The sequence below is a fragment of the Lissotriton vulgaris genome, chromosome 2_1 (genome assembly GCF_964263255.1).
Source record: "Lissotriton vulgaris chromosome 2_1, aLisVul1.2, whole genome shotgun sequence".
In the NCBI taxonomy this organism is placed as follows: Eukaryota; Metazoa; Chordata; class Amphibia; order Caudata; family Salamandridae; genus Lissotriton; species Lissotriton vulgaris.
In genome coordinates, this window is record NC_141687.1 from 114,467,987 (window position 1) to 114,491,881 (window position 23,895).

Genomic DNA, 23,895 nt, shown 5'->3' on the forward strand with positions numbered 1-23,895 from the left:
TTCTCCCCTTGTGCAAAGCCTGTGTACCCATCCAAGGTATGGTGATTATAATGTGCAGTTCCCTCCCACTTGGTCACTTTAAACCAGTTCTGGGAGCAGGTCTCCCTCCAATGGGTTTGGTGCCTCCCCAGCTCTGAGGACAAAGAGGGGGCTTTCCAGGTGTGAGATGCATCTGTGTGCAATAGGAAAGACCCCTATTAATTATGTTCCTAGCTACAGCCCAACTGGGCTTGTTGCCAAGAGAACAAAACATCATTGATACCTTAGCCATTGTCTCTGCTCTGGGAGCAGTTTTATTCAAAGGTCATTCACTAGATGGGTGACAGTTGGAGGGAAATTAGCTTCCAAGAGCTTTAAACAGGAAGAATGTAATTTCCAAAATGCCTTTTCCCTTAATATTTATAAAAAAATGTTGACTTCACCAGTGAATTTGACTTTTAATAAACATTAAATACAGTCTGTATATGATGTACCAAGCTGCTTCCTAACCAACAATAGCACTGTTACATTTAATTTTGCTTTCCATATTTCCCCTATGGAGCAACCAACCTTGCTACAGTGAAAACAGCTTTGGGGGCTAATCACTGTAAGGACATACATAACTTTACATTTCTACATCTCAAAATTTTAAACACCATGCACTCTATCTTATGGGCTATAATGCCTACATATGGGTAACTTAATATATAAAAGGGAGGTTTTTCTTTGCCTCGATGGGAAGGCATGGAAGCAAGTATTCACACATCATAGAGAACCACAACTTGAATTCACTGTCAACACTAGAAAATGGCTGCAGCAGTTACAGGTATTTTAAGGCAAATTCTTAAAATTGCACGATATTAATATTTTTCCAGTGATCTGCTTTGCTATATGTAATTCACTTATTGTTAAGGGTTTCACACTCCCAATTCCGCAAAACATCCTTTTAGTAACTTTTTAAATCCTTTAGAATGTCATTGTCTTTTTGCGCAGTTTGTAAAGTGAAGCTATAGGGTATGAGGTACTGTCATGAAAGACATTTAAAATCAAAGGAAAATGTAAAGGAATAAAGAAATTATCAAAATGTAATGCTAGTGCCTCTTATTCTAATAAGGTAGTTTACCACCTTGTTGGACCACTATCACATTACTCACAGTTAGTTGTATCTGAGAGCTATCTGAGAGCTATCTGTTTTGTCTGCGGAAATGCGGTATATCAATGGTTTGATGTATTATGTTCCTTATAAAACAGGGTCACATAAAAAGCATTGTGATTGTACATTTTTGACGTTTTTATTGAGTTCATCTTTAATATTTCGGGTCATAATTAAGAAAGGTGATATAACTTACTCGCAAAACCATAAGGATAATCTATATGTTTTACACGTAGGAAATGAGATAAAGCCCATTGTTTCAGATAGAGGTAGCGGCCTGGTCATCAACACTAGATAGAGGCTGAGGATTATAAACAACTTTGTCCAAAACGCGGTTCTAGTGATTGGCAAATTCAAACATCTTATAACATCTAAAGCAGAAGAATTATAGTTACAAAGTGCAATCACATAGCCATGTGTAACATTTTAGTTGTTTATTGAACATTTCAAATAGAGATTTTCAAAATTATATCTGCATATTTAAAAGTGTGCATCCAAAAACAACCTTACTACTAACTCAAGCGCACTGGATGGCTAGGACACAAACGTTTCACCTAATTGTGCCAGATATTTAAAAAAAAAAGGCTTTAAGGGAAGAAGTGCTTCCCATAAAATGAACTGTCATCACCATAGTTTGCGTGGTAAGCAAATTGAAACCGGTAACAGGGATCTAAGGTGTATGGCTCACTACAAGGAATGGATTGCAGAATGAGAGACAGCTCCTAAGGAACTTTCATGGGTTGAGCTTAGGAGCATTGGCATGTGAGCTCAACAATTCAGCACTGCAGTGCCAGACCAGGCATGATACATGTGCTCTAATTGTATCATCCAGCAGGGGAGGAGTCACAGTCTCATCACTTTGAAGGCTCGAGACGCTGCAGGGTGCTGCTGCTGCTGCTCAAGTTCATTCCTCGGCGAATTAAATGTGAAAAAACTGTTAGCAGGCTCTATTGTAGGGGAGGAAGAGGAGAAGAATGGCATAGATCGGAAATCTCCTTCGCCAGATCTTATTGGCAGTGTCTCGGATGGAAACTTCACGGCATTACCTAGAGGAGAAAGGGAAAAGACACAGCATATCAGCCATTAGTTGACCCTTCTGTTAAAACTATTTAGCCCATATTAGGATCTGAAACTTCTGACCCCTCCACCAACCCCTATTGGCTCAGTGTTCAAATTTATACGTGGAGCAGAGTTACCTCAACCGGCAATTACTCAGTACCATAGAAAACTACAGCCCCCAATTCACTTTGACAGTTCATCGTAGCCAAAATGTACAGGTGTAAAAGGCTTGATAAATACTAGGACATGCAAACTGTGACCGAAGGGCATGTATGTCCCATTTTGAAGGGCTAACCTAGTAATAGAAAATTATCTCCCAGCAATTGTGAGCCTGAGCTGTAGGTGAGGGCACTTAATGATGGGGGGCAATTGACAGCCGTTATTACCCAGCAGATAAAGGAGACAAGACTATTAGCACTGCCCTAAAATCAAAACAAACATTGGCAAAGCCAATAGCTCTAACCTATGCGAGAGCAATCAGCTTTGTCAATGTGTTTTAGCCATGTTGTACACCAGCGTGGCAGCTATTCAGCAAGGCTAACAGTCAATTGTGTAGAGGAGAGTGGAGTGGAGTGGCATGGAGGGTAGTGGAGTGTCGTGCAGTGGGGTGGAGTGCAGTGAAGTTGGGTAGATTGGAGTGGCGTAGAGTGTCAGATTGGAGTAGAGGCCCATGTAGCAAAGCAGCTTATTTATTACATTGTCCTCACAAATAACATTTTTAGCTATGACCATTTGCACATATTTGCGTGCAAGACAATGTTGGGTTAGTTTCCCTGATGCGAAATTTGTTTATACATCTAGCTTTGCGGTACTGAAAATTCTGAACCTGTGTTTTAAATATCATGATTCTGTTATGAATATGGTAACAGCAGACCGTAAACAGTGAGTTCTGCAAGTGCAAGTGTTTTCGTCATGCTACACCAATGGATTCACTGTGTATTTGAAGGTTTTGTTTTGAACCCTCGGGTTCCATCTTGTGAATAGCAGCCATTTTGTGCATTGCCCTTACAGTAGGCTCTCACCATGGCAGAACAAGTATTTAAGGACATAACCTTAGCATGGGTTTGTGCTAACTTCTGCATGACCTGACGAAAGCTGACCCTGTTGCTTGAGGCTAACCTTGCCAAGCCAGGTCCTGCCCTATAGCTGATCAAGTTTATAGATCAGAGCACAGGACATTGTAAAGATTTACTACACACAAACGTGCTTATCTTACTTCCATCTGTTCCTGTTCCTGCCTCCACGAGCTATTTATGACATGGGCTGTGATCTTACTGTTTTGGGTTTATCCGGCCTTGTCAGCTAGAGAATGTACGCATTATGTGGACATTGTTTATGGCCTGGACTTATCTTGAAAGTGGGTTTGTCATTATACAGTGCTTTGTGTGCACGTCCTGGGAGTGACCAACAATAATGTACTTCAAAGAGAAAATGTGTGCCTAGGGCATAATAAATGGTATAAAAGGTCTGTGCGGAGACCATTCAGCAGGCTGCCTCGTTCAGTTGCTTTAGGTGTGACTGGGCGACGTAGCCTCACAATTAATTGTAATAAAGATGTCTTTTCATATTTCAGATTCTCTGTTGATTTCATTGCTGCTTTTGAATGGACTACTTATTGGTAAGACCCCTGAGAAGGAGTATGAGGGTTTTTACAGGAACATCAGATGGCGCGACCAACGATGGGCCTCATCAAGAAGTGACTATCTGGAGGAGTAATCTTGTCAGAGGACAGAAATCTACTGGGGAAGGCAAGACAGAAATCTACTAAAAGAGGTACTCTGTGCACAGAGGTTCTGGGGGATTGTTTGTCTTTGCGGCCCGGTATATTTTTGATTTTTCTGACTTAAACAAAAGATGTCACTCCTCCTGACTCCTGACTGAGCAACCTTTTTTTTGCGTAAGTTTTTTAAGAAAGAGACTGTTAGTGCAGTTAGAACTTGGCAGTTAGAATTTGGACAAGGTTTGTATAGGTTTGTATATGCGAATTGCAATTTGTGTAGGCAGGTAATGGAGGGATTTTTTTCTCCATCTGCTTTAGTTGAAGTATAAGTGGGTCGTTCCCAGTCCTTTGTTCTGTGGTTCTTTGCTTAGTCTGTTGATTCCTTAGTACTATTTGAAGATTGCAATTTTCAATAACCGAGGGTCTTATATATTTACAAGTGTATCGATAGAGATAGCCCCTTGAAGTTTGAAGCTAGATTAGTGAGCTATAAGATGCCTGATCTTAGCAAATTTGAAGGTTTGTGTTGGCCAACTTTGTATACGTTTGGATTAGCCGGTTTCCCCTAAAGGGAATGTCTAAATAGGTTAGATTTACAAACATATTTCTTCCTTGGTGATTTTGTATCCCCAGGGAATTCAAATATGACATAATACATAACAAGGATCCTTTGCTCTGTGCACTTTTATGAATGGAGATATGCAGAACGATTTTTGGTGTTCTGCCAGCTAAAGCTAGTGAATTGAGTGTATTTTTGGTTTCCTGCACATTCGGTGGTCTGTTGGGCTGTTTCTGCAGTCTTTTGGAACACTATTGAGGGGTGTTTCTTGTAAATATGACTTACACTACTGTTTACAAATGGTTTGGTTTACGTACGGTCTGAACTGTCCTGTTTTCGTCCTGAGTGTTGATTTGTGGGTTTAAATGTGTGTTTAAATGTTTATATGGTTTTTCTCATTAGTGTAACTTCGGTATGTACATAGTGCTCGCGCAATTTATGAAAGCGCTGTATTGTGTGTCCTGAATGTTTCAACACTTTCTGTTTATGTCTGAAATGAGCTCAATGTGTGTGTGTGGGTCACATTCAATAAGATATAAATAAGGCCCCAAACAAAAACGAAATTACCTATTTTTGCAAAAATAAACAAATTTACAGCATTTTTCCTTAGATGCACTGTATTAGATGTTCACAGGCAAACCTTTCAGCTGCAGTATATTTCATTGGAATGTTCATTCAGCCAGCACTTTTCCAGTTAAACACGGGTGGAATTTTGCATAACAGTCCTTTTAAATAAATGTGGCGCAAAAATGTGACACAGGATTGTGACGCGTTTTAAGTTAGGCATATGGGCTTAGGTTTGTGAGTTAATGCATCTAAATGATAGGCAAGGGATGCAGCGGACTCTTACATGTAGAACAATCACAAAAAGGAATAATTGTTTTTTTTTAGAAGAGAAAAATAATTATTACAAATAAGTGCTACAAAAATCGTTTTTTAAATTTATAAAGCTTAACACTCATACTATGAATTCCTCGCATTAAAATTTGATTTAAGTTATGTTGCACCACTAAAATGACAAGTATTCGTGTGTATAATTTCCCCTTGGCATAGGCGCAAGCAAGAGCATTTTTATAAAGTATAAGTTATTATTTTCAAATGCCTGACTCATGGGTTATGTAATAGACATTCTAGTAATGCATATTATGCAAGAAAATTGTAGGATATTCATTTTTTAATGCCCAAAATATGAAAGTCGATTTTGAGTAAAAGCACTGTTTAAACTGCATTTTGCTTTCATTCAGAGTACTTTTTAAAGTGCCTCAGGCTTAAGCAAATGCATACATTTAGGTTTTAATATATATTTGCAGGTTGTGCCTTCTTATGATTCAGTGGGTTAATGTGCCAGTACAAATGCTTGTTTTAATATCAGGGTTGAAGGTTCTAGCTTCAGCTAGGCCTACGGAAAGTTTGTTTATTTAAGACTGATGAAGTGTGTACCATAGGATTGCAACAAGCATTCACTCTAAAAAATTGGTCTATGTGTCTTTAGGTTTTGAGAAACATTGACAGTGAATGTAGTTTAATGATCTGGGAATATAGATAATTTTGGCGCCTAAAAAAAAAAGAAATTCTTTTTCAAAATAGAGTGAATTATTGTAGGTTAGAGCCTTCTGGCTTTGACAGCTTCAATGTGGCAGAGGCCGGGGGCCGGGAGAATTGCAGAGGCTGGCTCGAGTGCTGCTGAGATGTTATCTTTTAGTTTCCCTGTAAACAATGGAGAATGCCGTCATATTGACATTTGTGACCCTTTAATTAGGACTTTGCCTCTGAGGAATGCAGAATGACCTTGTTGAACGGGCCTCTAAAGGTGAGGTTTTTGGTTTCTCCGTGAGAACATCAATAAAATGAAAGAACTTAATTTAAAAGGGAAAATAAATAGGGGTTTCTCTGAAGGTTCCAAACATCGTGTTAAATGCTCGGCAGAACTGATACATTTGTGTCTCCACGCTAAGGAAAATAATGTTTGCTAGCTGCGTTTATTTTACAGAAACTGAAGTGTTGCATCGAGTCTTAGATAAAAAAATAAGATGCAGCCCTTTTCCAAAATTTTGAAGGCTACAGGCTACAGGCCTAAGTAAAAAATAATTTGCTCATTAGGTATTATTTTTCAGTGCACATTATAGGTACCAAATTAATATGGAGTGTCAGTATGACGATTTCTTTTAGAACTGTAAAAATAAGGTGGCTTGATGTTGCGAGGTGAACTGACAAGAGAGTAACAGTTAAGTAATGAAACTTTATTTTTGTGTATGTTAAAACGTTTTTTTGTGTTGTGTATTTTTCTGCTTCTGCCACCAGATTATTCATGGATTGTTCTAAGGCAGACAAGACACGTGAGTTTGGTTAATTGAAAGGAGATGTGTTTTGGCGTAATTTCTTTGAAAAAAATGTTCATGTTTTCGTTTGTGTATTTGGCCCTATCCTGAAATATTTAGTTGGTCCTGTATGTTAGAAGAGAGACAGTACAGTTATATTTGACAGTAGACTCCAACTGCGTTGTGTTCTACTGTCAAAAGGAGGGTACAGGCCCAAATATTGTTTTTTTTTGGCCGCAGGTTTACAGTGCATGAAGTACATATGCCATGGTGCTGTGTGTCATCGCTTATACACATGCTGTTGTTTTGTCTGTGCTGCCTTTTTGTGCTTGATATACAGCGAGTATATCTGATGGCTTGACATGTGCATTTTTTATTTTGTGTATGTTTTGTTTTATGTTGTTACTATTACAAGTTCCCCTGTGTTGTGAAGGGATCCGTATGACGATACGTATCGTTGCACAACAGTTGGATGAATTCGGTATAATGATAAATTTCAAAGATATGGTTTGCATACTGTGAGGAAGACAGGCAGCACTTTTACCAGTGCATGCATAAATTTGGCTATAATGATATTGAAGAAAACTAAAAAGATATACAGGTTCAAAGTGTATCACCTGATGTTAGTCACTTACTGCACATTCCCTTAAAGGAATAGGCAGCCCTAAATTGTTATGTATCCTTGATTGGACCTAAGGATGGAATTATAGATCTGTGACTCAAGGTGACCTAATTTCTATATTGCATTATTTAATCATGTTTTGTTTCCCAAATAGCATATGGCTTTGTCCCTTGAAAGGAAACCAGGTTTCATTTTTTTCTCTCCCGGAAGAGAGAACAGGAAAATTAGTTAGGATTACCGTATATGGTGTAGTTGCCAGCGGTAGAGTTAAAATTTGTGTAACTTTGGTCTTTTGTGTATCCCCCGTACTCTTGGTGCTGTGTCACATGCCTGAGGCACCCGAGCAAACTCGTGTTCTTCCTATAGATTTTTCTTTTGTTGCTTCTCCCCTGACCAATGTCGCATCATGCTTAGTTATTGGGGATTTTAGTTGTGTCCAAGTTCCATATCCCCTTCTCCATATTCCTTTCACCATTCAGCCCATTTATTATGGGTGTATTGTTTATGTGCACACTTCCAGACAGCAGTGATGTATCAGGGACCCCCCATGTTATGTATAATTTCCTTTTGTATGACCAGACTGGTCTTCATGAATTTTCCTTAGGCCTACTTCAATATTTTTTTCAGACTGACTGTCGGGGTAATGATAGGCTGGTTAACTGACCCAATATTATAGTAAGACAAGTTTTCCATCTCAATAGGAGATATCTTAAGTTTACCCTTTTGAACATGACGAATTTTCAATGTCTATTCTAAATTTTCAGTTCTCTTTTGTTCCTGCTGCTTTAATTTTTGGTGGGATCAGATGTGTTCTAATCATGCAAATACCAGGACTTTCTAGTGCTTGTCCTTTGTCTGCACATTTGATCATTAGCCTTTGTATTGCATAGTGCACCTGATGCACATTTGTTCAAAAGGGACTTTTCTTCATGTCCTTGATAATCTGTATTATGTCATTTCTCTATTTGAGATGTTCTAAGATAAGGAATTTAGGAACACCTAGGCTCAATAATTGAGGAAAATATTTATTTACCCCATTAGACAATGCCACTGTGTGAGGACATCCATTTAGATTCCTATGGCGTATTGCCACTCCCTTGCGGATTTCAGGCCACCTGCTTGCAGTCCCCTTGTTAAAACCCATGAACTGTTTTTGTGCTTCATTTGAGGGAAACTAACAATTGTGTTACATTTCCAATATCACTAGGTTCTGCTGGATCTTCCAGAGTCAAAGGAAGAGTGATTCCCTGCAGACCTGTGATCAAGACTAAGCCCACTCCCCATCAGTGACCACTGCAGATGAATGGCAGATTTCTTGGCTCTACAATTTCTGCAACCAGGAAGTCGCGAGGCTGGACAGCAATCATCAGCGTGACATCAATGGTACCTCCCAAGCAAGGCATTTGCTTCATTGGAAGGCGTTGCAGAGAAAAAAGGAGCTGGTTCTTTGTTTGCCACAGAATGAGAGCTTCTGTGTGTTTGAGCTTTGTACCTGTTATGTGCTGGAAACCTCTGTCAGTGTACAGTCCCTTGAGCTCTTGGCCCGAGTTTTGGCCATACACACACCTCTTTTCCCTTTGCTCTGACGGAAAGGCACTACATTCTGGCGTCCATGGGAGAGCAGCTTGAGCGTCCTCTGACACTAAATAATGAGTGTTGGAGTCTGAAAGTGCTGCTGATCCTGAAAGGTTGTTTCTCAGTAGTGCGTGGATCTGCACAAGATGCTTTGTGCCCTTGATCAATGAAGAGCACATCATTTGTAGTGTCTGCCACAAAGAAGAGACACTGGTGCATTGTTTTGAGACATTGAGACTTTCAAGTGAGCTGTGGGTGTTTGCCAGGAGGGCACTCCAACTAAACAGTACTTTTGCTCATGAAAAAGCCTGAATTGAAGAGGCTCAACGCGGAAGAAAACAATGGAAGCGGATTTGTAGGCCAAGAACTATGACTATGGATAAATGAAATTTTCTTTTTCCAATCCAATCCAAAAATTCTTTATTTCGGTCTATAAGACCATAAAAGATACATGTTATATACAAGCTGACAACATTTAAAAAGGGAAAAAAAGAGTTACATTTATAAAAACACATTTTCATTTAAAAGAAATAACACGTCATCTAGGGACGATGAGGGAAAAAGTCTTTCATAATCAGGAATAGAGTAGACATGAATGATATAAGCACAGCCCATGAATATAACAACAAGTTCACACTTGGGGGTTTTGTGCAATTAGCAATTTTTTCCTGATGAGCCACATAGCCATGATAAATTTCGCCACAGCAAAAATTACATGAGGCAGGGTACTGGTTTTTAAAACTCTGTAGGCATCTATGTAGCTCATCTATGTAGCTCCTGAAACCCAAGCTCCTGCATAGAGGGACCAACCAGTACTTCCTGGGTCTATAATATGCAGGACAGAAGAAAAAAAGATGGGTTTCTTCCTCATCGTGAGAATTACAGCCAGGACAGGATTTATCATCGCTCTGAAACCATTTGGAGGTAAAAGTTTTGATCGGTAGAGTACCAACCCTCCACTGTATAAACAGCTTCCTAGCAAGGATTGGGAAAATAATGTCCATATAATCCTCAAACTCATAAGAATTTTTGGATTTCAGGAACCGTTCAGTTAGGGTGCCATTATTGGTCGATGTCATAAGTAGATCGAGGCTTTTTTGCTTGTATATTTGGACAAGTCGTTTCCGGGATAACCTTAGGCAGCCTGCTTCAGGGGCTTCCCAGAGTTCAGACAGGTTTAGCCGATACAATTCCTTCTTGACAAAGGCCAGCCAGGGAATTCTGTCTCGTTGGTTCAGAGCCAATACATGGGTGAGATCGCTCCTGTAGTGTTCAAGCTCGCTGGTGGACCAGAGCCTGTGCCAGAATCTTACTGGTTTAGAGTCCAGTTCAGCAGCGATAGGGGGTAGACCCACGTCCAGTCTCAGGGGAATCAGGGGTGGGCCACGGGGGAGAGCCAGTAGGCGTCTGAGAAAGATATTTTCTACTCTTGCGAGATCCCGACCTTTTCTTTTTACTTTTTATTGTGCAGCTCTCTCATCCAAGAAACTTGCTCATTTTTGATTTTCGAACCGCCATCCGGTTCTGCTGCTAGGGTCGCGGCTGTCCAAAGTCTTTGGGGTGCAGCCGAAGACGTTTAGGTCGACGATTCTGGTTGGTCTAAGGGAGTTGCCCTGGACTGACAGAAGCACTCCTTAGCAGAATCAACCTCCCTCCACGGGCAGCAATTTAGAGGATGGAGTTTCCCAAGATGGAGAGACCTGCCAGATCAACGAACTTTGAAACCAGAATATGCACTGTGATGGCGAAAAAACGATTTTTAATAATATGCATTTTTTATGTTGTGTGGTGTGATGATGTTTTTAATAAGTTATGTTTGCTTCACTTTTCAAGTGACATTTGCACCCACGACACAGCCCATACCTCCTCCTACTGTTTCCTCGCATTTTTTTCACCCTCTGCTTGAACAGGTCGTCTGCTGGAAGATAGGAGTTTGTCAATAATTCATTTGTTAAGCTTTTACACCAACACCAGTTAGTGATGAATATAGACCTGGACTCAGATTAGCATGAGTATAGGTTATTGCCTATGTAAGGGCAAAAGGATGGTCTGTGGTACTGAAAATTCTGAACCTGTGTTTTAAATATCATGATTCTGTTATGAATTTGGTAACAGCAGACCGTAAACAGTGAGTTCAGCAAGTGCGAGTGTTTTCGTCATGTTACACCAATGGATTCACTGTGTATTTGAAGGTTTTGTTTTGAACCCTCGGGTTCCATCTTGTGAATAGCAGCCATTTTGTGCATTGCCCTTACAGTAGGCTCTCACCATGGCAGAACAAGTATTTAAGGACATAACCTTAGCATGGGTTTGTGCTGACTTCTGCATGACCTGACGAAAGCTGACCCTGTTCCTTGAGGCTAACCTTGCCAAGCCAGTTCCTGCCCTTTAGCTGATCAAGATTATAGATCAGAGCACAGGACATTGTAAAGATTTACTACACACAAACGTGCTTATCTTACTTCCATCTGTTCCTGTTCCTGCCTCCACGAGCTATTTATGACATGGGCTGTGATCTTACTGTTTTGGGTTTATCCGGCCTTGTCAGCTAGAGAATGTACGCATTATGTGGACATTGTTTATGGCCTGGACTTATCTTGAAAGTGGATTTGTCATCATACAGTGCTTTGTGTGCACGTCCTGGGAGTGACCAACAATAATGTACTTCAAAGAGAAAATGTGTGCCTAGTGCATAATAAATGGTATAAAAGGTCTGTGCGGAGACCATTCAGCAGGCTGCCTCGTTCAGTTGCTTTAGGTGTGACTGGGCGACGTAGCCTCACAATTAATTGTAATAAAGATGTCTTTTCATATTTCAGATTCTCTGTTGATTTCTCTGCTGCTTTTGAATGGACTACTTATTGGTAAGACCCCTGAGAAGGAGTATGAGGATTTTTAGTTACATCAGCTTCGTACAACCTTATCACAATGTCCTGAACATCATGTACAAGGTCTTGTTTCGCACTAGGTACAAATGTCATCACTATTTTCATCCAAGGGGTGGCAGGGCTATCCACATATCCATAACATCACTAATCTATACGTACATCCCAAGGCTGCTTTTTGTTATAAAAGGCGAGCATTCCGATAGATTGGCAGAGGAGGCGCTTTTGCTGATACTGAGGTCCTTTCATGCTGAGAAATCACCACGCAGCAGTTAGACGTCTCTTGAGGAGTGTCTGGCTCATGACCAAGAAGGGGTCCCTCCCTCTATCCCATCAGGTAATGGGGTCAGTTTGTCCCTTGGGGGGATTCTTGGCTCTACACCTACACACACTCCAGGTATACTTACAGTAGGGTACTCATAGTAGAAGTACTTCCAATTACTGCCTTGTTTTATATGCCAGCATATATACATTGTTTTAGCACAATGGTAGAACTATATCTACTATTCATGTTTTTGGTGTTCGTAATCACTTTTATCTGCTTCTGTCTATTAATCACTTCAGCACATGTATTCTATACAAGAATAACGTTGGTTCAAAAAATATATTGAAAACTTCCCACCATGTACTCTCTGTATACTTTTCTGAGAATAAGAAAGCATGAGTGACTGATCGAAAGATTCTGTACTGTTTCCATTCGCTCCTTGGTAGGTATGGGGAGCTTACGGTGACACTGTGAGCTAGCTGGTCTATAGGCAATATACCTGCAGGGGTGTCCGGACTAAGTCTTGGCAACAAGCCCCTAGTTTATGTGGTCCAAATAAGGCACAGATCCTACAGATTAGTAGGAACTACATGTCAGAGTGGTGTGGAGTGGAGTAATGTAGAGTGGAATATAGTGCAGTGTCATAGACTGAAATGGAATAGAGTGTTGTAGTGTGGAGTAGAATAGAGTGCCATCGAGTTCCCTCAAGTGGAGTCTTGTAGAGTGGAGTGTCATGAAGTGAGAAAAGTGAGTGGAGTAGAGTGGCATAGTGTGGACTTGAGTGCAATAGAGTGGAGTGGCATAAAGTGGAGTTGTTAGAATCCCTTTCAGATGACAACAGGGCATGCAGGGCCTACTGGGCCCAAAAGTGGTGGCTGAGGCCTTTTGATCCTGAAGTCCCTTTGCCCTACCTACTATGGATCCTGAGCAACTGTACCAAGTACCCCTTCTGCACTTGACTCTCAGTGGTAGCTGTGGTCGAGTAGACAAGGTTCCCTAGGGCATGGGGTGTAGATACAGATCTGTGAGCACGGCTTCTAACTCAAAGTGCAAACAGTACAAGCAATAAATCCATGTCCAGTCCAATACTCGCTTTTATAGAAAAAAGGTGTAGTTTTATTTCTAACTCAAGACATACAAAGCAATAACAGCAATAGCAATAGCAATAACATAATCCGTTGACGTTGGGGATCTCGTAGTAATTCGGCAAATCCCCGTCCCACCCTCCTTCATGAAACATGTTTGTTGTTATTTCCCATTTACTGGTGGCTGCATCCAGGGTATGCAAACTATTAGGCATTACTCAGGAGTTCCCCCTTTGGCACTTTAAAAATAAGTCATAAGTGTCTATTGAGCCGCAGCACCATTAGCAGCAAGTCTCTATAGCTCCAGTTCCTGTTTTACCCGCTCCGGCAGTATGGTAGTATTCAGTGATGCAGCGAGTGCCCTCTCCTTGGACACTCTCGACTTTAGATCCAGTACAGTGTAGTCGGCCCTCTCACTAGGGATGCAGCAGCATCCAGTAGCACAGTCTGTTTGTTGAGCAGCAGTGCCGGTCTGTTTGAGTGAGCGGCGCTGCTTCCACTCAGCAGACACAATACTCTTCCTCCTTGCAGGGGGGGGCAGAGGGGGGAATGCTGCTAGGTTCCTCCGGTTTCTGAATAGAACTCCAATGAGGTTACGCCATACTCTGTGGCATCTCAGTGACTATCTATGACTTTGTCAGATTTTGAAAGTCACATGTCCTGTTGTCCTGGGTGGAACTCGCAGAGTTTCACTTCACGGAATTCTGCGGAATTACCTAAAAACTCAGTAAATCACCATGAATTGCACCACGTGGCGCTCTGCATCTTTCTGCTGCTTCAATAGATTTTCTACTTGAGCAGCAGCTTTCTCAATGCGAACTGTAGCAACCTGCTGTGACACCCGCAATGAGAGATCTCACCAGAAGGTGTTCTATTGCTTGAAAATTGGGCTAATGGGATGGAAATACTTGCTCGTCAACTTAACTTTGGTGAGCCACGTGCACGGAAAAACTCTGCCAGGCGCCAGAACTAGTGGGCAAAACTCAGAGAACTCCACTGGCGGTGTAGAATTTTTCAACTACTCCCATTCCTGGCCCAAAATCTGTTCATTGGCACCCCCATCTACCATTTGAGGTCACTGCAGCAGTGCTGCCTAGTGCTTTTCACCCAGTGTCTCCAATACAGCTCAGATCAAAGCAGCCCTCTCTTGGCATATACAATACTTTCTCACCCTCCAAAAGATTTAAAAACAATTTCTCGCTCAATGGGGCACCCCTGGAGATGGTCGATTCATTCGACTATTTAGGGGTGCGGATAAATAGTCGAATGAATTGGAAGGACCACTTGGCTAAAATGTTACTTGGTCACAAAGAGTAACTGGGGTAACCTTGAGGGAGTATCGAGAGTCAACAAGTAAACCTGTGTCATCGGTCATGGCTATTTATGAGGGCCAGATACTCCAGCAGGCATTATATGACTCTGAGCTTTGGGGGTTCGAAAACGTTTTGGAACTATCCTTAGCGGAAAATAAGTTTCTGAGGGAGGTGGTGGCTCTCCCCGCCTCTTCCCCGTTGATCCCCTTGCGGCTAGATTTGGGCAGACGAGCCCTAAAGGACCTAGTGAGGCTGCGACCATTGCTCTTCTGGGTCCGCCTAAGAAGGACCAAGGAGCTTGCCAAATATGCTGAAGGGTTGGATGACCTAATATTGCTTGATACTGGCAACAAGATTGGATGGCTGAACAATGTGAGGCACCTGGTTCTCCAATTGGGATTGAGAGATGTGTGGGAGACCCAAATGCCGCCGCCCAAACTAGTGATTAAGAAGTTATACTGGGATTGGGTGCAGGGCGAGGCAATACGCGGTGGGGCTGGGGGTTCACTCACTGAACGGTTCTTAGAGTTCAAACGGGCTAGAAATCTGGAACCCCTTTTTGATCTTATAACCAAGCCTCTAGACAGAGCGTTATATTTAAAACTAAGGTACGGGACCCTCCCGGTGCATGAATTCACCGCGAGGTGGTCTAACTCTGGTGGCCCTTCGCGTTCGTGCCCTGGTTGTGCAGCCCCTAAGGAGTCTGTGGCCCACTTACTTTTTGCCTGCCCCGCTTACAAAGTGGCACGGAAGATCTGGCTGAAACCTGTATGTAGGGAGTTGGGGCTGAGGTGTCACAGACTGGCCTTACGTGTACTCTCTACGGACTCATCATCCACTGCCATGATATGCGGGGTGGAAAAATATTTGAGCAGTGCATGGCTGACGCGCTCAAGGATACTGAAGCTGCACTCTAGGCTACCAATCGATTGACTGCATGTAATTGATGGTTCTCCTATTATAACACAATGAACTGTTGAGGATGTTTTGGCTAAGGTCCATATTAATTATATTGTTATATTTTATCATTGTTCTAGCGGGGGAAATGTATTTTTATTGTGTATAATGTACTCTTTTATGGTGAGCAATTTTTACCGAATAAAGATGTTTAACAATACAATACAAACTTATTTATAGAGCTTCCGAAGAAGTATCCGGGCGCTAGCAGAAAGTGACTGATACATAGCTAAGGATAGATTACAAGACACATTAAAAAAGAAACATCTTCAAAGTTTTTCTAAAGATAAATTCAATTGGATCTACCCGAAGATCTAGCAGGAGGGAATTACAGAGCCTGGCCGTAAGGTAAACAAAACATTTTCCACTTCTCCTAGCTTTAAAAAACAGGGGAATGTGAAGCAGTTTTAAACTTTTAGATGTCAGGGATCTAGTTTGAGAATAGGCCTGAAGTCTCTTCCTTGGGTAGATTGGACCTTTATGGTCAAGAGCTCTGTAGGCAAAGGTAAAAGCCTTGAAATTAATACAATGAAGTTGTTGCTGGTAGGGTGACACAGATAGACGTGCTGTAATTTTTAATATTAGATGAGCTGCAGTGTTTTGAATTATCTGAAGGGGCTGAATCAAATACGCCGGAAGGCCCAAATATAGGCTGTTTGCATAGTCCAATTTCGAAGTCACCAAAGAGTGAACAATAATCTAGTGAGTATCCTCCGGCACTAGATGCAACATCCTCCTTTAAGGATTTAAGAGTTGCAAATGAGCTAGCAGATATTACTTTGATGTGAGGTTCAAAGGAGATATCCGAATCAAATTTAATACTCAGGTTCCTAGCAGTCAAGCTACGGGGAGGCAGGCTCCCCAACTCCGATGACCACCAGTTACACGAGTCAGGCCAGCATTCAGTTAGAAAGAAAAGAATCTCAGTTTTATCAGAGTTAAACGTAAGACAGGTATTGCTCATCCAACCCCCCCCCCCCAGATTTAAGACAAAAAGTAAAAAAAAATTCAGCTATTTCTTTATGAGTGTCACCCCCGCCCTCTGCGAGCCACGCTAATTGTGGACAATTATATGGCAATAAAATGATTACCAAAATTACTTTGATTTTCATTTAAAAAAATGGTTATGTGTAATATTAAGCCAGATCGGTGACAGCACTGTAAAGCTGCAAACACAAAACAACAAACTGTGCACTTTGTGTCCCACAACGTCTTGTACTAGAAGATGAACTCAGTTATTTTTTTATGGAACAGCAGGGGCACTCTAGTTCAGCAACTGATTTTTTGCCCCAAAAATGCCAGAGAAGAGGCATATATCACTTAAAGATGTAAGTGGATGACCATGTAGCTGCTTTTCACATATCAGAAATAGTACTAATATATTACAGAGCTATTGTGGCAGCATTTGCTGTTCTAGAATGAGCTCTTGGATTTCGTGGAAATGTGTGATAAATTAAAGTAATGCACAACACAATCAATCTAATAATAGATTGTTTAGTAATGGAGAAGCTAGTTGTAATAGGGCCATAACTAACCAAGGTACAGTTTTGTTTGACAGTTATTTGTGGTCCTTGCTATGTGGAGAGTCTTTCAGCAAGTGAGGCTGGGTTGTGAAAAAGATTGAAAAGGAGATTGTCTGGCCAATATCAAAATCAGGCAAAAAAGTTACTTACCTTCAGTAACTCTCTTCTGGTGGATAATCCATCTACAGATTTGTCACCTTGTGAATACCCCCAGACGCCAGACTGGAAAAGGAAAATGTTCTCAGAAACTCACTTGGGCGTCGGTAGGTGGCATTGTGTGGCTCTGCATCGACTCTATCTGACTCAGGAAGTGATATCAGGGCCTTTATAGTTCCCACCTCTGCGCTGATCTGTTATCTACCAACACCATCTGACGCAGAGGCCTTAAAAATCAGATCAGGTCTGTGTGCAGATCTCTAGATCGGTATCTAATTAATTTCGACCAGATGGGTCCATTCCATAGGATATGGAGAAGTGTGGGTAAGTGAGGAATCTGCGGTTAGATAGAATATCCACTAGAAAGAACACCTTTTTCTGCTGACAAATACTTCTAATTACAAATTGCTCATCATGTGAATAGATACCAAAGCAGTACCTCACCAGGTGGTGGGTCTGTGAAATGACTCAGGTCAGGAAATCCCGCAAGAGAGAGCGGACAATGTGCTCCTTCAGCCAGACCTGGCTATTCATGCAGAAGTGCTTCGAGAATGTGTGAAATTATGCCCATGTAGCAGCCTGGCAGTAGGCCAAGACACAGACACTGCGCATCAACACAATGGTAGCAGCTTATGCTCTGGAGTCCTTAGGCTTTCTGGAGCATGTTTCTTGGCCAATCCGTAATAGATTTTAATGCACAGGACAATCCACAGGAAGATGGTCTGCTTCAGCACAGCTATTAGCTTCTTCTCGCCAGAGTAGCCCTCTAAAACCTGATTGTAGACCTGATGTTCTTTTGTGTGATCGATGTAAAAGCTTAGGGGACTCCTTGACTCTAGTCAATGGAGCCTCTCTTTTTCCTTGCATGAATGAGGCAGGGCAAAGAAAGCTAGCATGGTGATAGATTGGCCTATGTGGAAAGGAGTGACAAACATTGGGAGGAATTACGCTTTTGTACATAGCACTAGCTTGTCCAGAAAATAAGTGGTTTTTAGTTGCTGGACAGGGAAAGCTTGCAATTCATCACATGATGACCTGACATTATTGCTATGAGGAATGCTGTCTTCAAGGTGAGCAGTCTGAGAGAGCAGATGTGCATTGACTCAAATGGAGTGCACATATGAAGACTAAATTAAGGTCCAATGAACTCTTACAACTGGTGTGAGCAGGGACCTATGGGCCATCCCTCTGAAGAAATGTATTACAACAGGTGACTTAAATAAAGATGGTGATCGGGCAAAAGTAAGAATGCTGAAAGAGCAAACAAATAACCTTCATTGTTGCAGCAGCAAATTATTGCTAGTATAAGGATGAACAAAATCGAAGAAGGTCAGACAACTGTTTCTGTAAAGGCTGGATATTTCAAGGGGAAACACTAGACAACAAACCTCTCCCAGCATCCCACATTGATTGTTTTGGTGGAGGGATGCCTAGCTGTCATAATAGCACTCACTACTTTGAGATGGAGATCAAAAGCCATCAATCTCCACGCATGGAGGTGTACATTGTGCAGGCTCCAGTGCAGGACCCTGCAGTGCTGCAGACAGATGGTCTGGGGGTTAGGCGCCATCTTGGGAGGGGAAGTGCCGGAAAGGGACGCCATCTTTGTTGGCGGTATAGCTCTTGCTCTTGCAAAGCCATAGCACGATTGGGTGCTACTTAAACGTCCCTCGATGACGCGCAGCGGTAACGCGCAGCGGGCGCGCCAGAGGCGAGCCCATCTTTGCCCATCAGTGACCATCCGGGGCCCGGGGCCAGAACCCCTGGTCCAATCCTGTCTTACTCCAGAGGTGAATTAATGGAGCTTAACTGGGGTAAGTCTCAACCTGATCAGGGTTGTATACATCTGTTGGCTCGGGAGGGCTTGCTGATTTCGCCGAAGAGCACCATAGCGCGGTTGCGCCACGCCAATGCTCATGCTTTAAATTTTGGTCTCTTGAATACGCGTTCTCTGCAGGGACATAAGTTGGAGGTCTTCTCATTATTGGAAGACGGGGAGCTGGATGCCCTTGCACTCACTGAAACGTGGCTGGAGGATTGTTCAGTGCCGGATTTAGTGGCGGCCTTACCAGACAATTATCTGGCACTCCACTTCAATAGGGAGGGAGCCAAAAGAGGAGGGGGAGTAGCTCTTCTCTATCAGGCACGTCTCCGCGCCGAAAGATTCCTATCAGAAACCTTGGGGGGCGCAGAGATTTTGGGAGTAAAACTCAGACAGGGGGCGGCGTGCGTGGTGTTCTTGGTGGTATACCGCCCGCCTGGGGCTTTGCCGGATTTCCCTGTGCTGTTTACCAGACTGCTTCAGGATTTGCGGTCTAGATACGATAAAATGATTGTCGTCGGAGACTTCAATTATCATTGGGAGAAATCCCCTAAAGAAGGTCAAGCACTACAAATTGAGGAGGCAATTTCCTCCCTGGACTTTACTCAGCAGGTGAATGGACCGACACATGAGAAGGGACATACGCTTGACTTAATCTGGACCACTATGCCAGTCCAGGGCGTTACAGAGATTCTGCCATGCGTCTGGTCTGATCATTCTTTAATAAGATGTAAAATTCTTCTGAACGGCCATTCGCCCAAGTCGGGGGAAGGTTGGAAAATGGCCCGGAAATGGAGAAACCTTGACGGAGAGAGAATGATGTCTTTCCTAGAACAGTCTCCGCCGATAAAGGAGCAGGACGCCAACGTTGATGCCCTTTGTGGTCATCTCCACCACAAATTGGGGAGAGCCATTGAGTTGGTGGCACCCCTTCGTAGGGTGAAGAAGGTGGATAGGGGAGCTGGGGCCCCTTGGTATAATGACTGCCTACGTGACATGAAACGTGGGGTGAGGAGGAAAGAACGTGCATGGCGGAAGGAGTATGACGCTACTACCAAGGAAGTCTATTTGTCTTCCCTGGCGACCTACAAATTAGCCATCCAAACCAGGAAGGCGGTCTTCTTTGAGGAAAGAATAGTTGCAGCTAGGAATCCACAGAAGGAAATCTTTCGGGTTTTGTCAGAGCTCAGGACAAACAAAGAGCAAAGCACTGAGTTCACCCAGCAGGATTGCCAGAGGTTCCAGGACTTCTTTGTGAGTAAGATCTCCGATATTCTGGGAGAAATCGCTGCAACTATATCCCTCGATTGTCCTAGCCCACCTGACTACACTGTTCCGCTGGATCTCATTCCGTTAGCCGAGTTCCCTTTAATTGTAAAGCAGGAATTAGTCATGATTACGGACCGAGTCAAATACGGTTCATTGGTGGATCCATGCCCGCCTGAAGTATTCAAGCTGGCACTACCGGGCATCGAGGAAGAAGTCCTGCACCTATTGAACACTTCTCTCCACTCAGGACAGGTCCCTCTAGCATTTAAAGAGGCTCGCCTGATCCCTCTATTAAAAAAACCTGGTTCGGACACAAAGTGTCTAAAGAACTTCCGTCCCATCTCTCAGTTGCCTTTTTTGGCTAAGGTGATTGAGCAGCATGTGTTGGTATCGCTCTCAAAACATCTAGAGAGCAACAACCTGCTGGAGACCAATCAGGCAGGGTTCCGTGCTAACCATAGCACGGAACTAGTCATGCTATCAATTCTGGATGAATTGAGGAGCCGGGCGGATATAAAAACACCTAGCGCCCTGGTACTACTAGATCTCTCCGCGGCCTTTGATACCGTGTGTCATGAACAACTTTTGTCGCGGTTGAGGTCTTTTGGTATCAGGGGCACAGCTCTGGCATGGCTTGCATCATTCCTGCAGGGTAGGACACAAAGAGTGCAGCTGGGGGACCTGCTTTCCACCTCCGCGCCTATCACCTGCGGGGTCCCACAGGGCTCTGCTTTGTCACCCCTACTCTTCAACATCTATCTGCAGCCATTGATTGCACTCCTGAATAGCATGGACTGCCTAGTATATAACTACGTCGACGACACCCAGATTATCATCCGACTGGATGAAGGTCCAGGAGCGTCTACCAGGCTACAGGATATACTTAAAGCCACGGTTAATTGGATGTCTAAAAACTCCTTAAAAATTAACCCGGACAAGACGGAAGTGTTGCCCATCTCCATCACGGGCAACCCCTGGAATGAGAAATTCTGGCCTGTAGAGCTGGGTGTGCCACCGAAACCAGCGGCTGCAGTTAAAAGTCTGGGTCTGTACATGGATGGAAAACTTTCCATGGAAAAACAAGTCACGACTGTTGTGGGTACCTGTATTGGCCTAATGCGGCAATTGAGAAAAATATCGGCGTTACTTTCTTTTTCCACCCTGAAACATGTGGTTTCAGCTCTAATCTTGGCCAGGCTGGATTATGGAAACTCTCTGTATATAGGGCTACCCCAGCGGCTGCTGGATAAGCTACAGGGGGTTATGAACGACGCAGCCAGGCTGATTTACAAGAAACCCAGGATGACCCACTCGTCCCCTCTGATGCAGGAGCTTCATTGGCTCCCAATTCGGCAGAGAGTAGTATTCAAAGGACTGTGTATAGCACATAAGGCGCTGTACTGGAATGCACCAAAATATCTGAAGTCCCGACTATCCCTTTATACGCCGAGCAGGACTCTGCGTTCATCAGATGCTACTCTCCTATCCCAATCTCGGTTTAAATTGGCCACGGTGGGGGGACGTGCTTTTTCCAAAACACTCCCAGCTCTGTGGAACAAACTGGCCCCAGAACTAAGGAAGGAACGCAATTTGTTAGCCTTCAGAAAAAAGCTGAAAACTGTTTTGTTTAAGCAAGCATGGAGCAGCCACTAGGTGCACTGTCAAGATCAAGTAAAATGCCAAGCCCCACTATATAACCTGGACAATCAGCGCTTAGAGACCCCGGTGGTTATAACGCGCTATACAAATTAAATAAATAAAATAAATAAAAAATGGTCGTCCCAGAGGGTCAGCCAAATTGAACGACAGATGCTGATGGGCAGAGGTTCCAGGTAGCACGCACCCCTTGACCAGTCTGGAGCTACTAGTATGACTAGGGCCTGGTCGTTCCTGATCTTTTTGAGAACTTTGAGTAGTTGGGTAGAGGCAGCAATGTATTTCAAGAGTCCCGAGCTCCAATCCAAAGGAAAAGGGTCTCCGAGGTAGAACTGCGTTGGAAATAACAACATGCAAAAGCTTGGACGCTACGCAATCTCTGTGGTGGTGAAAAGATTTCTGGAAGATGCCCTGTGCCAAGTCTGAGTATAATCGGCAATTGCGATCCACTAGGCAATGTCAGCTGAGTTCTTCTGCCCTGGCGTTTAACGATCCTGCCAGGTGCTTTACAACCAGGGAGACTAGAAAAGGTGTAGAGCTCCTGGCACAGGATCCACAACGCCGAAGGAGCGCCAAAGGTAAGCCCGTCTACGCCCGTCCGCGCCTGGACCGCGCCCAGCGCCAGACCCCCTGGTCCCCGCAAAAACCTCTCCACCCGCATAACATACGACGCCTATTCCCTCCTTGCCCTCAACCCCTGTCGCAAACCACAATGCTGCAAGGCGGTCCCTGGACACACCCACGGACCCTTCGCCTGCCACTCTTGCAAATTCGCCTGCGTCAGGACCCAGATCAAATCCACGAACTCCAAACACAGCTCCCACTCAAACCACCTGAAATGCATCTTGCTGAACACCCGCTCAGTCCACAGACACGCCACTGAACTCTGGGACCTACTCGACACCACATCGCCGGATGTCGCCTTCCTTACAGAAACCTGGATGAACGCATCATCAGCCCCCGACATCGCCATAGCCATCCCGGACGCTTACAAGATAATCCGAAAAGACCGAACCAACCAAACAGGAGGAGGCATAGCCATAGTCCATAAGAACACCATCCGAATCACGACCAACTCCGACAATAACCTCGCGACCGCCGAACACCTTCACTTCCAGATCCACACCGACCCCAGGACCACACTCAGAGGCACCCTCATCTACAGACCACCAGGAACACGGACACATTTCAACGAAGACATCACTGACTTCATCAGCCCACATGCAATCACCTCAGAAAACTACATTCTACTGGGAGACCTCAACTTCCACCTGGAAAAGAAAAAAAACAGCAACACCACCACCCTTCTGGACAACATGGCTAATCTCGGGCTCAAACAACCTGTTAACACCCCCACCCACCTTGCCGGACACACGCTCGACCCTATCTTCACCTCCAGCAAACTCATCTCATTCTATCATACCACAGCTCTACATTGGACGGACCACAGCTGCGTTCACTTCAGCTACAAAAAGACCACGACCCACAACCCCCCACAACCTATTCCTCGAAGAAACTGGAACAAAATCACCTCCGACCAACTCCTCACATCGCTTAACCAAAACCCCCCTGCCATTTCATCGGACCCAAACCATGCTGCCACCAAACTCACACTATGGATCACCCACAGCGCTGACGAATTAGCACCCTTGAAAAACCATCAGACCAAACAAGGTAACAACAAGGCCCCCTGGTTCAACGATGACCTTAAGAAATCCAAGAAGCTATGTTGTACTTTTGAGAAAAAATGGAGAAAAAACCCAACCACTGACAACCTGTCCACCCTCAAGAACATCACCCGCAAACACAACCAACTGATCCGAGCCACCAAGAAATCAGCATTCAAGGATCGACTCGACAACAACGCCCACAACAGCAAGGAATTATTCAACATCATCAAAGAATTTACCAACCCCACCGCCGGCACCAACGACATCACTCCCTCTCAAGTCCTCTGTGACTCTCTATCCTCCTTCTTC

General features: G+C 43.5%; 1 protein-coding gene across 1 annotated transcript in view; it reads right to left on the reverse strand.

Annotated features, from left to right (window-relative positions):
* Nucleotides 1-1,246: 1,246 nt before the first annotated feature.
* The window catches only part of CCNB1IP1 (cyclin B1 interacting protein 1), a 136,653-nt gene continuing 114,004 nt past the window's right edge, over nucleotides 1,247-23,895 (reverse strand). Inside the window, exon 3 of the mRNA XM_086958478.1 lies at nucleotides 1,247-2,178. Within this exon, the coding sequence (XP_086814604.1) occupies nucleotides 1,976-2,178 (203 nt within the window). The 3' untranslated portion in view covers nucleotides 1,247-1,975. The remainder of the gene's footprint in view (nucleotides 2,179-23,895) is intronic.